This window comes from Camellia sinensis, unplaced genomic scaffold (genome assembly GCF_055761805.1).
Source record: "Camellia sinensis isolate YWXY unplaced genomic scaffold, ASM5576180v1 Unanchor14, whole genome shotgun sequence".
Taxonomy (NCBI): Eukaryota; Viridiplantae; Streptophyta; class Magnoliopsida; order Ericales; family Theaceae; genus Camellia; species Camellia sinensis.
In genome coordinates this window covers 5,198,955-5,214,291 of record NW_028129020.1, presented here as the reverse complement: position 1 = coordinate 5,214,291, position 15,337 = coordinate 5,198,955, and the positions used below count along the sequence as shown (strand labels likewise).

The 15,337-nt window shown below is 36.9% G+C and overlaps 3 protein-coding genes across 4 annotated transcripts; 1 reads left to right on the top strand and 2 right to left on the bottom strand.

The window, feature by feature from the left end:
• The first annotated feature begins 323 nt into the window (after positions 1-323).
• On the top strand, positions 324-4,648 carry LOC114307429 (GEM-like protein 4). The gene is made up of 4 exons (XM_082911870.1): positions 324-624; positions 748-816; positions 1,136-1,407; positions 1,510-4,648. Exons 1-4 carry the CDS (start codon positions 486-488, stop codon positions 1,633-1,635), a joined length of 606 nt encoding a protein of 201 aa, XP_082767996.1. The 5' UTR covers positions 324-485; the 3' UTR covers positions 1,636-4,648.
• A 2,699-nt stretch (positions 4,649-7,347) lies between these two features.
• On the bottom strand, positions 7,348-10,752 carry LOC114307438 (putative GEM-like protein 8). 2 transcript variants are annotated; one of them, XM_028252851.2, is made up of 6 exons: positions 9,811-10,752; positions 9,211-9,485; positions 8,339-9,125; positions 8,153-8,226; positions 7,779-8,040; positions 7,348-7,686 (listed from the first exon to the last, which is right to left on the bottom strand). In XM_028252851.2, the coding sequence occupies exons 1-3, from the start codon at positions 10,190-10,192 to the stop codon at positions 9,087-9,089; spliced, it is 696 nt and encodes a 231-aa protein (XP_028108652.2). In that variant the 5' UTR covers positions 10,193-10,752; the 3' UTR covers positions 7,348-7,686; positions 7,779-8,040; positions 8,153-8,226; positions 8,339-9,086. The 2 variants fall into 2 exon arrangements, with proteins under 2 accessions (XP_028108652.2, XP_028108656.2); XM_028252855.2 differs by having other exon boundaries at positions 8,153-8,223.
• Positions 10,753-12,246: 1,494 nt separating this feature from the next.
• LOC114307455 (putative GEM-like protein 8) lies at positions 12,247-13,654 on the bottom strand. Its single transcript, XM_028252862.2, has 3 exons — positions 13,355-13,654; positions 13,170-13,238; positions 12,247-12,938 (listed from the first exon to the last, which is right to left on the bottom strand). Exons 1-3 carry the CDS (start codon positions 13,524-13,526, stop codon positions 12,466-12,468), a joined length of 714 nt encoding a protein of 237 aa, XP_028108663.2. The 5' UTR covers positions 13,527-13,654; the 3' UTR covers positions 12,247-12,465.
• Between the last annotated feature and the right edge of the window lie 1,683 nt (positions 13,655-15,337).

Genomic DNA, 15,337 nt, shown 5'->3' with positions numbered 1-15,337 from the left:
TCCTTATCCATTCTGACCTGTCATATTGGCCGAAAGTTTATGTTCTAGCCTGCCTTGTTCATGGTGAGGCTGTTCTGTTCCGTCGTGAAAGGGTTATCGCATTAAATGCTGCAGGGAATTTCATTAATGGTCGATGTGTGGCATAATAACTCTGCAGGATCTTTGTCTGCTTATGTGGTTGGTCCTTCTCTTGACACGTGTTTAGATGTCATTGGTCCTTAGTACAACGTCGAACTCCAACAACATTAGGCTTTGGTGTTTGAATTATGTATTGGGCTCTAAGTTGTGGGCAAAAGCCCTATAGGCCCACCTACATCACTTACCTTTCTACCCCCCTATAAATACATTTGCTGAATCCATGGTTACAACCATCACAAACTAAGCATCTCTCAAGGAACATTCTGGGAAATCAGAGAACATTCTGGGAAAGACAGCGAAACCAAGGAATAGGTAACATAATCAAATCAGAACAATTTTTGCCGAATATGAAGCAGATTCTGGCACATGCTAGTGGAATTCCAGTCAGCTCATCGTTGGTGGCATATCCAAACAGATTTTTTCTAGAGCCTGCTAGCGGCCAATACCATATTCCTCCTTCAAATGGGCCTCTAAAATTAAAGCAGTGTAAGTCTGTCCATTACACTCATCGCCAATAAAGAGATAAATTATTTTTTTTTACTTGCTAGTTTTGAATTATTAAATTGAGAAGAGACATTGTTTAACAATTGACTTGTAACTAATGCGCAGATAAAGTAGATAGGATGAACAAACTTGGAGGAAAAGCAGACAACCTTGCAAATGGCATACGAGAGCACGGTAACTAACTGTTTCCTTCATTGAATTGAGTCTGAGGATAAACTAAATTCAAGAACATAGTTGTTTATTTTTCTAGAAAATTATTCAGTGTTTATTGGCATCTATATCATATTAACAGCCCAATTTGTTTTGCTGCCAAAAAGAAGGCAGAAAAACAAACTGAGAAGTTTTGAAATCAAAGAAATATTAAGAATTTGTTTGGTTTTTGTTGAAAATCCAGAATTTTGCTTGCATTTCCTCTGCCTTCTCAACATTGAAACAAAATTGATGATCATGATATGTCTTTATCAGTGTCTTAAATTATTTTTGAAAATTGCAGTGAGTTTGGGGCCCAAGATATCTAAAACTGTGAAGGGGAAACTGAACTTCGGGGCTAAAATTATTAGAGTAGGCGGTGTGGAGAAGATTTTCAAGCACAATTTCAGCATTAGAGAAGGAGAGAAGTTGTCAAAGGCTTCCCAATGCTATTTATCAGCAACAGCTGGTCCAATAGCAGGCCTCCTCTTCATCTCCACCTACAAGGTCGCCTTCCGCAGTGAGAGATCCATCAAATTGTCTTCTCCGAATGGGCAGGCAGTAATCCATTACAAAGTGAGTCAATATGTATGTTTTTGTCCATGTCTGAATTCATATCCATTCTTTCTAACATCTTAAATAAATATATAATAGCTAAGTAATGTGTATTACATGCAGGTCTCGATCCCACTAATAAAGATAAAAAGAGCCAATGGGAGCCGAGTATTAGGGGATGTAAAGAAGCCGAATACTATTCTTAGAGAATCGAGATATATACATTGCATTCGGCCCCGTCTTATATGAATTCAGAGGTATCCTAATCGGTCATAGAACCAGTTGAGCGAGGAGCCGAGTGGAGATTGGTCTGCAATAGAAGGAGCCGAGTAAATAATTGCACAGTGGACTAAAGGTGGGCCCAACCCTGAGGCCCAGAGGAAAATATAAATAGAGGAACATCAACCAAAGAGAGGTATGTGAGAACAAGTAAGCTTAACTTAAGATAGAAGTGATCAAGAGAGTAGATACTGACTTATCCGTCGGAGTGCTAATTCCGGCACCCTCAACCGGAGTGTTCATTCTTTTTCAGGTGACTAGCTGAGGATCTCGAGCGTCCCATTGGATGTAAGGAGTATTTCCAAACCACTTCTCCACAGAAGTACATAGAAATAGTTACTGTGGACAATTTTGATTTTTGGTTCATGGGATTCTTGAATTATCGTGGAACTTTCAAATATCTTCAACAAGCGCTCTCTCAAGCTCAATAATTACAAATTGATCAGAAGAACAATTTGAATATTGTAACAAATTAGGAGAAAAAAAAGTTGTATAAATATTGTAAATTTTTTTGTTAGGCTTTTACTTCAATGGAAAACAATTTTCTCATTAAATGGGTAGTCGATACTGTTTGCTATATATCATCATGACTTGATGGTGATTTTCTACAACCTAGAATCATTTGCATATGGAAAAAAATGCCTAGTTTCCTGCAATTTTGCTTCCCAAGATCAGAAAAGGAAACCAGTAAGTCGTTGCAATCTATAATTTGAGAGAGAACTAAATTATCAAAAAGCCTTCTAATATCATGAGCAGTAGCTTTCTTAAGCTCACAGAATTTCAACTCACTCAAAACTCAAAACCAAGCCTAATGCTTCCCTAAACACTAAATATAAAATGTTGCTCACCAATCAATTGAAAAACTCAGCCCACACTTCTCCTTAAAACCCAAGTGTTAAGGAGAAGGAAACTGAAACCTTATAACTAGCACACATGGGGCAACTCCAGGTGATGTGAGACACATTCCAACACATCCTTTATCCATACTTATTCAATTGGAAGTATTAATCCAATTCAAAACTTGAGATTGGAAGGAATTTGCTAGAGAATTAAAGGGAATTGGAGGAATTGAGCAAAAACCCACTAGGATTCAAGGAATTGAGAACTTTAGGTAAGAATTTCAATCTCTAAGCTTTGTGTTTGACTCACTCATGCTTGAGTTCAAGAGAAATTAGAGCTTAGGAAAAAGAGTTGAGCTTAAGAACAAGAATTGAGAACAATCCATGCATTACATGCATAATTCATGGTGTTTGGAGTGTAATTACAAAGAATTCTCACATGCATGCATTGATCATAGCTTGGTTTTGGAAATTTCTTGAGTTTCATACCAGTTTACCTTGTTTGATCATGTTTTGGAAAGCTTTGAAGTCAAGAATTACATGCATGTTATGTTTTTAACCTTTCAAGCTTGAGTTTGCACAATTGACTTACTCTTGGGCCTTGATTTTGCGAAATGGTTTTGAATTCATGATGTTTTCCAAGATTAAACAAGTTTCCTTGAGTTTTTGGCCCAAGAGAACATGATTTGCAGCATTGAGTTGAATTTTGGCGCTTGGAAGCAAATCTGGAAATTTCAGACTTCTGCTTCTACGCTCGAGCGACAGAGCCTGAGCTCGAGCGACCACTCTGTGTTTTGCACCTCTGCCCAAATGACCAAAATTTGGATCGAGCGTAAAATGTATGCTCCCAGAAGTTCACATGTTTTGTAGACCGCTCGAGCGACAAGCTCGAGCGACAAGAGTTGCGCTCAGTCTCATGCTCAAGCGGCCGTCGAGCAGAGAATTCACACAACCTGTACTTTTGTAGAGTTTATAGACCGCTCGAGTGAATGAAGTGGCGCTCGAGCGACCACTCACATTTTTTAGCCTCTACTCAAGCAAAGGAAGTTGCGCTCGAGCGACCACTTACATTTTTGAGCCTCTGCTCGAGCGAAGGAAGTTGCGCTCGAGCGATGCCCCTGTTTTCAGCATATTTGCATAAGTGTTAAACTGCATGTTTTGGCATCCTCATTGCATCCTAGGCATTCCTAAGCCATGATTAAGACATAAGAAGGAGGATAAGACTTAGAAACACATTAAGAACCAAATGAAATGTGTTAAATTTTATCTAAGTGTATGTTTCAAGCATGTATCTGTTCTATTTGTGTAGGTCACGTGCCGTAAGCTCTTTGATTTGTCTACTCTGTCGGTTTGCCTCTGAATCCATCTACGAGAAATAACTTTGTAAAGCTATGTTTACATTTAAGTAATTCCTTATATGATTTGATATGATAAGAAATGCTCTGTTTTCTGACATGTTATGTTCAGAATCAATGAATGATTGTCCATATATTAAAACGTATTTGTGGCATCCTTAGCACAAGGCCCTAGCCCGGGGGGTAACAATACAGTGGTCTATGAGCACAAGGCCCTTGCCCGGGGGTAACAATACCGTGGCTCAAGTATGTTACAAGTTCCCGGTACCGAAGGTTCCTTTATGGAACTGACAAGTATGACCCTTAATGCTCTGTATTTGATCTATTAGCGCTATTGGATGTACCATATATGATCAAGCATGAACTCTGATTTCTATATATGATTCGAACAAGAATATGAATGTGAATCGGTTTCTGTTTTTTGAATTGTTATGGGACATCATTCATTCAACCCTTTACTCTGTTTGTTATTATTCACTGGGCTCTCGCTCACTCTATTATTTATGTATGTAGGTGACCAGGCGCGTGACCAGACTCAATGACGAATGTCTGGATGTCTGTTTTTGTCAGCCAACCACAGTGCCTCCCTAAGGAGGTTCGTTTTGCCAAAGTCAAGTTTTGTGAACCACGACAGGATGTTTTGTTATTTTGTTTTTTGTTTATCTATACGCTGGGCTAAGTCCCTATGATACTATCTGTATGGTGATGCATGTCATATGGAAGTTTGACATTATTTATACATATATATGTATGTTTTAAATTTTCTGTCCCATGTATGTCTACACAGCTCTATGGACATTGTATTTTGTATATTTGCTTCTGCAGTCCCTTACATTTTATGATATTTAGATCAGAGGCCTTTGGTAATCCAATGATTACTAGCCGGTTACGATGCTAAACCTATAGGGGTGGATTTGGGTCGTGACACTAACATGCTAGTTTCCTTAAGAAGATCTAGGATATATATCTGCTGAGAAATAAAGATGATTTTGTCAGATCTGGCAACTTCAATCCCAAAAAAGTAGCTCAACGGACTAAGGTCTTTGATTTCAAATTCCTTGCCCAATAGCATCTTAAGATGTGTCACTTCTTCTTCATCATTACCTGTCACAACTATGTTATCCATATATACTATAAGCACAGTTATCTTATTTGCATGGCGTTTGACGAACATTGTGTGATCTGCATTGCTTTGCTTATATCCGAATCTTAACTTAGCCTTCAGGAATTTGTCAAACCAAGCTCAAGGAGACTGTTTCAAACTATATAATGCCTTTTTCAACCTACAAACTTTCCCACCTATAGATTGAGACGAGAATCCTAGTCGTACATCCATATATACCTCCTCTTCCAAATCACCTCGGAGAAATGCATTCTTCACATCTAATTGCTATAAAAGCCATCCCAAATTAGCTGTACATGAGAGAATAGCTTGAATGGAATTCATCTTTCCTACAGGAGCAAAGGTTTCTTCGTAATCAATTCCATATGTCTGAGTAAACCCCTTGGCCACTAATCGTGCTTTGTACAGTTAATTGTTCCATTTGCTTTTTGCTTGATGGTGAACACCCACTTACACCCTACAAGCTTTTTTTCCGCTAGGAAAAGAAACCAACTCCCAAGTGTTATTCTTGCTTAGAGTTTGCATCTCTTCTACTATAGTTACTTTCCACTTAGGATCATTGATAGCTTTCTTCCAACCCTGGGGCATACATGCAGAAGACAAAGACGAAACAAAAGCACGATATGTAAAAGGCAATGAATCATATGACAATCAATCAATCAATCAAACCAAGCCTTAAGTCCCATCAAATGGGGTCGGCTAAATGAATCACCTGACACAAGTTTAGAAATGAGGTGTTGAGTACAAGCCCTAACCCCTTTTCTAAAAGCAGTAAGAAGACTTGAATCATCGACAACAGGACTATCAACTACTGGTAAAGGAATAGACTGAGGTGCATTACTTAGAATTGGCATGAGCGATGATGATGGGTCTGGTGACACAAGGGAAGCTTGCTCTTTCGGATGTCGAGAATAAGTCTTAAGATCAACCCTATCTAAACGACCACCAATGTCAGGCTCCACATCAAGAGAACTATTAGGCTTCCCCTTATCACAAATAATAGTCCGCTGACTAGGAATCAACAAAAATTGGAAAAACACTCAAGCATGCATCAAAAATATTAAAATAAAAATCTAGGGTGAAAACCCATCAAATTTCGACCATGAAGGTTTTTTTTTTCCCTTTTTTTTTTTTTTTTTTTTTGCGTATAGGGAAAAACGAATGAAACAAGGAACAAGAGAAGAATCTTCAAGGAGGAAGATGAAGCTCTGATACCATGTTAGATTTGCATAAACGAAAGAAAAGAATGAGAAGAAGAAAAGAGAGAGAACTACTGCTGTGTTTATCTTTTCACTCCCAAACATATTAGGGTTACACATACTTATAATAAAAGACTAAATGAGCAAATGACATAACTATCCTTACACACTGATACGTAACACCTTACAACTATTCTTCAAAAACAACTGCTTCGACAGTTTCTTCTTCATGACGTCGATGTGGTGCCTTACAAGTAGGTAACTAATTGCAAAGAAATAGATTATTGCCATGTGTCTTTTAAACTCCTCATCTTGTATAACTTCAATTAACCTCCAGGTAACTTTTAAGTAAACAAGATGTTGCCACATATCCTGCAAAAAACAAATAATAATAATAAATATGGTCATAGTTACACTTTAAAGATAGTTCATGGTCTCAATTGAAAGACCATAATTGATAGGCCATAATCAATGAGATTAGATTTGGCCATAATCAACAAGCCACAATCAACAAGACTGGATTTGGCCACAATCGACAAAAAATAATTTATGGTGCAAACAACATCATAGCCCCATCAACACAATTTTCCACATGTTCAACAACTTTTCAGCTCTTGAGATTTCATGGTTAGCAAGTGTTGTTGATTTTGTTCGAAATTTGTTTCCCAGTTCACTTGATTCAGTTAACATAAATTAGACGATACTAAAATGAAAGAAAACATGATTTTACGTGAAGATAGATAGAAAAACTATGTAATATGTTAAATTCTATGGGTACATAATGAATGTGCATAATTTTATCACTCATGTTGTTGGGTATAAGAATAATAAATGTTTCAAGTTCATGGGGAAGATTTTAGAAAGTTTTGCATGAATAGAAGGATGGTTTTAGCTATCTTTTGTTGACAAGAACTCAAAAGGTTCTGTGACCAAATGGGATGGCAAAGGCAAACCTTGTCACTACCAAAAAGTACATGTGCATCAGAATTGCTTGGAGAGGAAGACAATTGGCCCGTTGTTGATTATTATGCATTTTGTGTTCTCTCAAATTGTAAATTGCACCATGCAATGTACTGGTTTCGTTGCCCAATCTTGGGAAGCAAATTTGCAGGAAACTAGGCAAATTAACATCAAGTCATAAAATGATATATATCGAACAGCATCAATGACCCATTTACTGAGAAATTATTTTCCATTGACGCAAAAGCCTTAAGTTACAAATTTGTACAAAATTGTTATCATACAGCTTTGGTATCATAATGCATACACATCTAATGAAGCCAGCGGGTTGGTCTGTTTAGTCACTTCTGATCAATTTGTAAGCATTGTATTGAGCCTGAGAGAGTGCCCGTTGAAGACATTTGAAAGTTCCGTGATAATTCATGAATCCCATGAACCAAGAATCAAAATTGTCCATTGTATCTATTTCTATGTACTTCACGTGATGGTCTCTTTGTGTTTCGGCTTTCATTGGCTCCCTTCATATTTACAAGTGGGATCAAGACCTGCATGTATTACACATTAGTTAGCTCATATGTTTATTTAATATGTTAGCAAGAATGGATATGAATTCAGACATTGATTTTTATTGACTCACCTTGTAATGGATTCTAACTGCCTGCCCATTCGGTGAAGACAATTTGATGGATCTCTCAGTGCAAAAGGCAACTTTGTAGGTTGAGATAAAAAGGAGGCCTGCATAGGACCCAATGTTGTTGACAAATAGCATTGGCAAGCCTTTCGCAACTTTTCTCCTTCTGTAATGTTAAATTTCTGCTTGAAGATCCTCTCCATCACCCCAACTACGCCCAATCTCAACTTCCCCTTCACTGTTTCCGAGATATTGGACTCTAATCTCACTGCAATTTTGTAAAAAAACAAATTAAATCAAGATAGAAGTCCAATTTTTATACGTTTTTAGACTTGATTAATTTATTATCATCAGACTCAATTGAATTGAGAAGCAGTTACCGTGATCTTGAATGCATTGACAAGATGGTCTACTTTTTCTCCAAGCTTGTTCATCTTATCAATCACTGTACCTACTTTATCCACATCCATAAAAATAAATTATCAAAGACTGCTCTTAATTTCAATCATCTAAAAGTAGCAAGTAACATAGACCTCTAATCCTGAGAGAAATGGCGAGAGACTTACTCTTTTTGAATTTGAGAGATCCATTTGGAGGAGGGGGAATATGGTATTGGCTATCGGGATTGCATAAAAGGCTTTTTGGTGACTTTTGAACTGAAGATTTACAGAGCTCACTGGAATTCCAATAACATGTTCCATTAGGAGCTTCTTCATATATACAAGCTTGATGAATCACTTGAATTTAAAGCTGTCTATTTCTTCCTTGGATTGTTCTCTTCCACTGTCAGAGGTGTATACAGCCAAAGGTGATGTGTAGAATGATGGGTGAAACTGTGTATTTTGCAATGATTTATACATGACCAAGTGAATCAGTGACTGAATCTAAAGCCAGACTTGTATGCTACTACGTTCGTAGGTACGTGTTGATGATTATCCAATTCCATGCTCAATTTTATAGTCAGTTGGGAAAGAGAATCTTGACATCATTGCCCCATCAGCGCATCACAATTTTTCACATGTTGAATTTGAACTAGTGTGTGTGTGAGTGACTCAAAGATTTTGATGTGGCATTTTAGCTATTTGACACCAATTCCATATTGTTTTCCATTGTACCAAAAGCAGGAGGGGCAGAGGCGGAATACATCTATTTAATCACTTCTGATCGAGTTGTAAGTATCGAGCCTGAGAGAGCGTCTGTTGAGGATATTTGAAAGTTCCACGATAATTCAAGAATCCCATGAACCAGAAATCAAAATTGTCCACAGTAACTATTTCTATGTACTTCTGTGACGGTCTCTTCATATTTTGGCTTTCATTGGCTCTCTTTATCTTTACTAACGGGGATCACGGCCTGCATGCAATACACATGACTTAGCTACTTTGATATCTAATTAACAATATGGAAATGCTGTAAATATAGATGTGTGTCGACTCACCTTGTAACGAAGTCTAATAAACTCGCCGATTGGAGAAGACAATTTGATGGATCTGTCGCTGAAGAAGGCAACCTTGTCAGTGGAGATGAAGAGGAGACCTGCTATAGGACCAGCTGTTGTTGATAAATAGCATTGGGAAGCTTTTAGCAACTTCTCTCCTTCTCTATTGCTGAAATTCTGCTTGAAAATCTTCTCCACACCGCCTGCTCTAATAATTTTAGCCCCCAAACTCAGTTTCCCCTTCACAGTTTCAGTGATCTTGGGTCCCAATTTCACTGCAATTTTCACAAAATCAAATAAGACTCGCATTCGTATAGAGGCCTATTGGTTAACAACTTGACACTAATCCAGCTGTTTCAGAGTTTATTTCGAAACTTTTTATGTTTATTTTTCTGCCATCTTCTTGGCAGCTAAAGAATTGAGAGCTTATTATGATATATACCAGTAAATGCTAAATATCTATTTATTTATTTATATTTTATTATTTGGTAATGGAGGTTTCCATAGCTTTGAAAATGCTATGTACTTTTTCTTGAAAATAAATAATATATTCTTGAATTTAGTTATTCTAAGACTCAATTGAAGCAAGGAAATAGTTACCGCGCTCTTGGATGCCACTTGCAAGATTGCCTTCTTTTCTTTCAAATTTCTCCATCCTATCTACTTTATACGCACTAGCACTAGCACTAGCAGTAGAAGGGTCCTGTAAAATTCTTTTTGGTTCCCTCTCATCCGGATATGCTACCGGTGAGCTGACCAGGGTTCCAATAACACATGCCAGCTGTTTCTTCATATTTGATGAATTGCTATTGCTCTGATGTGATTCTGCTTTGCTTTCTATTCCCAGAATATTCTGAGGTTGTCGGAGTCTTAGAGTGATGGTTCTAGCCATGGATTCAGAAAATGTATCTATAAGGGGGAGAAAGGTAAGTTGGTGGATCTTAAACTTTAGTTGGATAAGTCTGGCATGCCTCATCCACATGAATAAAAAGCACACAATTCCATAAACAAAGATTGGTGTTGGGAAGGTGATGGTGTGACTGGTTTCTTTTAGAAAAGACAATTGCAGAAAGGTTCGAGTCTTCTGTTTTTAAGGTTTCACAAGACCATCAAGTTATTCAAGCATTCAATCTTTTTTCATTTCTGAAGTAACTTTGGAACCTTTTACAAAAAAAGGAAAAAAAGGAAAAAAACAAAAAAGAAAAAGAAAAAGAAAAAGAAATCATACTCTTTGTGAAATTGGTTAATGCAAGTAAAATAGTAGAATCAGTTGGGTCAGCATTTCAATCATTCAACCTTGCATTGTCTGCTTGCTTAGATCTTGCTGACTGTGTGTGAGGGTGTGAATTAAGCTTTTTGAGTTGGCAATTTGGCTTTGTGACAACACCATTCCTTTTTCTTAGACTGTCAGTGGTAGAACAAAGCAAAGGCCATAGACTCCAGACTTGTTAAGTAAACCAAACAACATTACGAAAGATATAAATTATGCAGTGGTATGTCATCTTGATGATTTGATGGACAATAACATGTCATCTGTGAGAGATTACAAAAAATACCATAACCGCTTAACTAACAACACTATATAAAGTCTCTGATTAAACCCTTCAATTAGTTCTCCTTCTTCATATATGCTTAATAACGGTGGGTGGTGCCTTGATCTGCTGAGCAAAAATAAAAAATAAAAACAGAAATAAAGTGCAATCCAAGCCATTTTGGATAAGAATTTAGTTGTCAAATTATAATTCCAAAGCAATTATTCATCATTCAAAGTATAAAATTTCATACTTTGAGATTGAAACCCCAGAATTCAAGTTTTTTGTACAATTCCATTGTGAGACTGAGGGAAAACAAAGGTAATTGAAATGAAATTGTACTCTTGAAATCAATCATGTGTTACTTAATTTGGGAGGAAAAGTGACAGTTCAGAAAATCAGAATCTGATAGAATCAAACCACTCAAATGCATTATATCTGGATTGCAACCCTCAATTTTGGCATTCCTTTTTATCTTAGCCCGAGGTGGAACGGATTGGATTGTAGGCCAGGGCAGGGCATATTAAAGAAAGATGCTTCATCGCTTTTCAATGGTCCATCTCAACATGTTTCCAAGAACAAATCTAAAGCCATCCTTGCACACCACTTGGTCATAATACTATATATATTATATATATTCATGCTTTTATTGTTAGTGGGAAGGAGAATCTACACATCATATCCCTATCAGCATGAATTTCCCACAAGTCGAACAACTTTTCCGCTCTTGAACTTTCTAGGTTAACGAGTGTCGTTGATTTGGTTCAAAATTTGTTTTCTAGTTCACTCGATTCAATTATCATAAATTGAATCATAGTCAAAATGAAAAGAAAACATGGTTCTAGGTGAAGATAGCTAGCAAAACATGTAATATGTTAAAAGAGAAGAACCACATTTAAGGTTTAAGGATTTAGATGACACCTTATAGTGTTGTGTATCTTGGACAATATAGTTCAATGTAAAAATTATAGTAACACTTTATCAATATTAAGATTTTGTCGAGTTGAGTGCACTTCAAATATTGAGTAAGAACAAGAGGGATACTTAGAAGGATTCTATTAGCAATGTTCTGTTGGAAAGAACTGGAAAGTTTTTGTAACCAAATGGGCTGGAAAAAGGCAAAACTTCTCACAAACTCTTTGAAAGTATCAATCAGAATTGCTCTGAGAGGAAGATCACTGAATAATAGGAGAGAAGATGAGTGATGAGGGACAGAAATTGAAAGAGAGTTTCCGTCAATTTTAGTAGAATAATGTGAATGAAAACAAAAATGGAATTTTTTTTTTTAATTTTTATCACATTCTCTTAAATTCCCCCCCCCCCCCCCCCCGGGGGGCACAAATTCCTCCTCAAATCCAAAATCCAAACAAAACCTAAGAAAATTGCTGGTCATGATAATTGAGGAATCCTGTAACCAGCAACTAAATGTCACACTGCAAAGCCACTGATCCTTTTGATCATGAATTTTGTACTTCTCAAATTATTTTTAATGGCAATTTACCGGTTTGCTTTTCCAACTTGCATTCTTTATATATAATGCAAACAATTCTGAAATGACATGTAGCAAACACAATCAGTGATCCATTTACTGATGATAATTTTTTTTTCCATTGAAGAAAAGCCTAAGTAATAAAGGTGTTACAATATTTATACAAGTTTGTTCTCCTAATTCATACACATCTAATGAAGTAGGGGGGCTGGGGGGTGGAATACATCTGTTTAATCACTTCTGATCAAGCTGGAAGTATTGAGCCTGAGGAAGTGCTTGCTGAAGATATTTCAAAGTTTTGTGATAATTCAAGAATCCCATGAACCAGAAATCAAAATTGTCCACGGTAACTATTTCTATGTACTTCTTTGATGGTCTCTTCACATTTTGGCTTTTATTGGCTCTCAATATCTTTCCTACTGGGATCAACACCTTGTAACGAATTCTAACAAACTCACCGGTTGGAGAAGATAATTTGATGGATCTGTCGCTGCAGAAGGCAACCTTGTCGGTGGAGATGAAGAGGAGGCCTGCTATTGGACCAGCTGTTGTTGATAAATAGCATTTGGAAGCCTTTAGCAGCTTCTCCCATTCTCTAATGCTGAAGTGGTGCTTGAAAATCTTCTCCACACCACCTGCTCTAATAATTTTAGCCCCCAAACTCAGTTTCCCCTTCACAATTTCAGTGATCTTGGGCCCTAATCTCACTGCAATTTTCACAAAATAATGTAAGACTCACAAAGAGGCATATCATAATCATCCTATTGCTATGTTTGTTTGGTTGACACTAATATTAATACAGCCATGAAGAAGAAAAGAAGTTTGTTTCAATGTTTTTCAAATCTTTTCAGTTAGTTTTTCTGCCATCTTGTTGGCAGAAAAACATGATGTTAAAATGATATCAAATAATTTTGCTAGAAAAGAAATAATTATATGACCTTGCTCTCGGATGCCATTTGCAAGATTGTCTTGCTTTCCTCCAAGTTTGTTCATTCTGTCTACTTTATCTGCACATAAGTAGCAATCAATTTGTTAAACACTGCCTCTATTTTAATCATTTAAAACTAGTAATACCAGTAAGTAGAAATAGCTCTTTATTCACAAGAGTAACGGAGTGACGTACTCTGTTTTAACTTCAGAGATCCAATCGAAGAAGAGGAAATTTGGTATCGGCTAGCACTAGCACTAGCACTAGCAGGGTCATGTAAAATTCTTTTTGGTGTCATCTCACCCAGATATGCCACATGTGAGCTGACCGGAGTTCCAAAAACATGTGCCAGCCTCTGTGTCTTCATATTCGATGGATTGCTATTGTTCCGATGAATGTTGTGTGATTGTCAGATCCTTGAGTGATGATATTTCTAACCATGGATTCAGCAAATGTATTTATAGGGGGGAGAAAGGTAAGTAAGTTGGTGGATCTTAAAATTTAGTTTGAGGATGAGTCATGTATGCCTCATCCACATGAATAAAAAGCACACAATTCAAGGCTTTCTATAAAGAAAGATTGATGTTGGGTAGGTGATGTGTCTGGTTTCTTTTACAAAGAGATTTACAGAAAGGTCCAAGTCTTCTTTTTTTAAGATTTCATAGATGCAGTTGAAGAAGGGTGGATCTTATATATATATATATATACTTTTTGATATGAAGAGCAAATGATCATGCTATTCAAAGAACATAAATACTGGAATGACAGTATTAACAAGTAACAGAAGCATGACCAAAGGCATTTTACTAGAGGCTAAAAATCAGATAACTTTATTTCAAAATTTAAGAGAAAGTGGAATAAATTTGTCGCTTAAAATTCGAGATGGTTTTTACAGTTAATGGTTTCTCAAAAATTCCTTTAAAACTTACAAAGCAATGATTCAATCTTTTTTCTTTCTGAAGTAACTCTTAAACCTTTTGTTTTTTGGAAAAGAAAAATCTCACAAAGAATTGGGAAATCATACTCTTTGTGAAATTGGTCAATAAAACTAAAATAATCTAATTAGTTGGATCATCATTTCAATCATTCAATCCCAGAAAGCAAGAAACATTGGCTGCTTAGGTCTTGCTGACTGTGTGTGAAAGTGTAAATTAAGCTTTTTGATCTGGTATTTTAGTGCTACAACAAAAAGCAAAGGCTAAACACACCAAACTTGTTAAGTAAACCAAACAGAATTATAAAGGATAATTAAAAGCATGTCATCTGTGAGAGATTACGCGTGTGTTTGGGAAGCGTGGTTGAGACTAAATTAGCCAGATCACGACAAATTAGGCTTATTTAACCACTTCACGACAAAGGCTCTCCAACGGGTTGGAGAGGAACCCTTATTCAGGTAAATTGACCAAAACACCCTCAAAAAAATAAGAGATTCATTTCGCCCAACGCCAAATACAAACACACAACACAACCAAAAACCTAGGGCACAGACGAAGCGAAGGAGGCGATTAGTGGCTACTAGCGGCGACGACATCTGAGCCAAGCTTTTTGGAGGAGATCGGGCCGGAGTAGGCATCTGCGGCGGCGAAGACGACTCGCGAACAGGTCGGCAAATCGGACGGTTGGGCCCTAACGTTGGCGGCGGCGAACAATAGACGGAACCCTCTCAAACACCACCGATCTTCAGGTAACTCTTGAAATCCTTCTGATTTCATAGATCTGTGTCTGTGTGTGGCCTCTGCTTACGATTTATGTCTGGAGTCCCTTTCTCTTTATACAACGTTAGAATTTTTCCCAAAATTGTGGAAGTGTGGAATCTGTATCTTTAAATTTTTCCATATTTTGTTTTTCCAAAGTTTTTTTTTCCATTTTGGGTTCATTACAAATCCGGTTCATTACCGACCTGTTGAAGTGATTCGTCGTGCTTGGGTTCACACATTTTGGGCACAGATATATATATACATATATCTGTTCTTATATACAAATTTGTAACTTTGTGCGTAATGAGGGCCGGACTAGGTTGAGATCCGTAAAACACTCTCTTCTTCTTTTGATTTTGTTCTTATAATTATCATTAAAAATCTGCCTTTTCTCAGATCACAATTAGAAATGAAAAATTTTGTGCTTGGGTTCACACATTTTGTTCAGATCACAATCTGATTTGGGTTCATAGTCAAATCT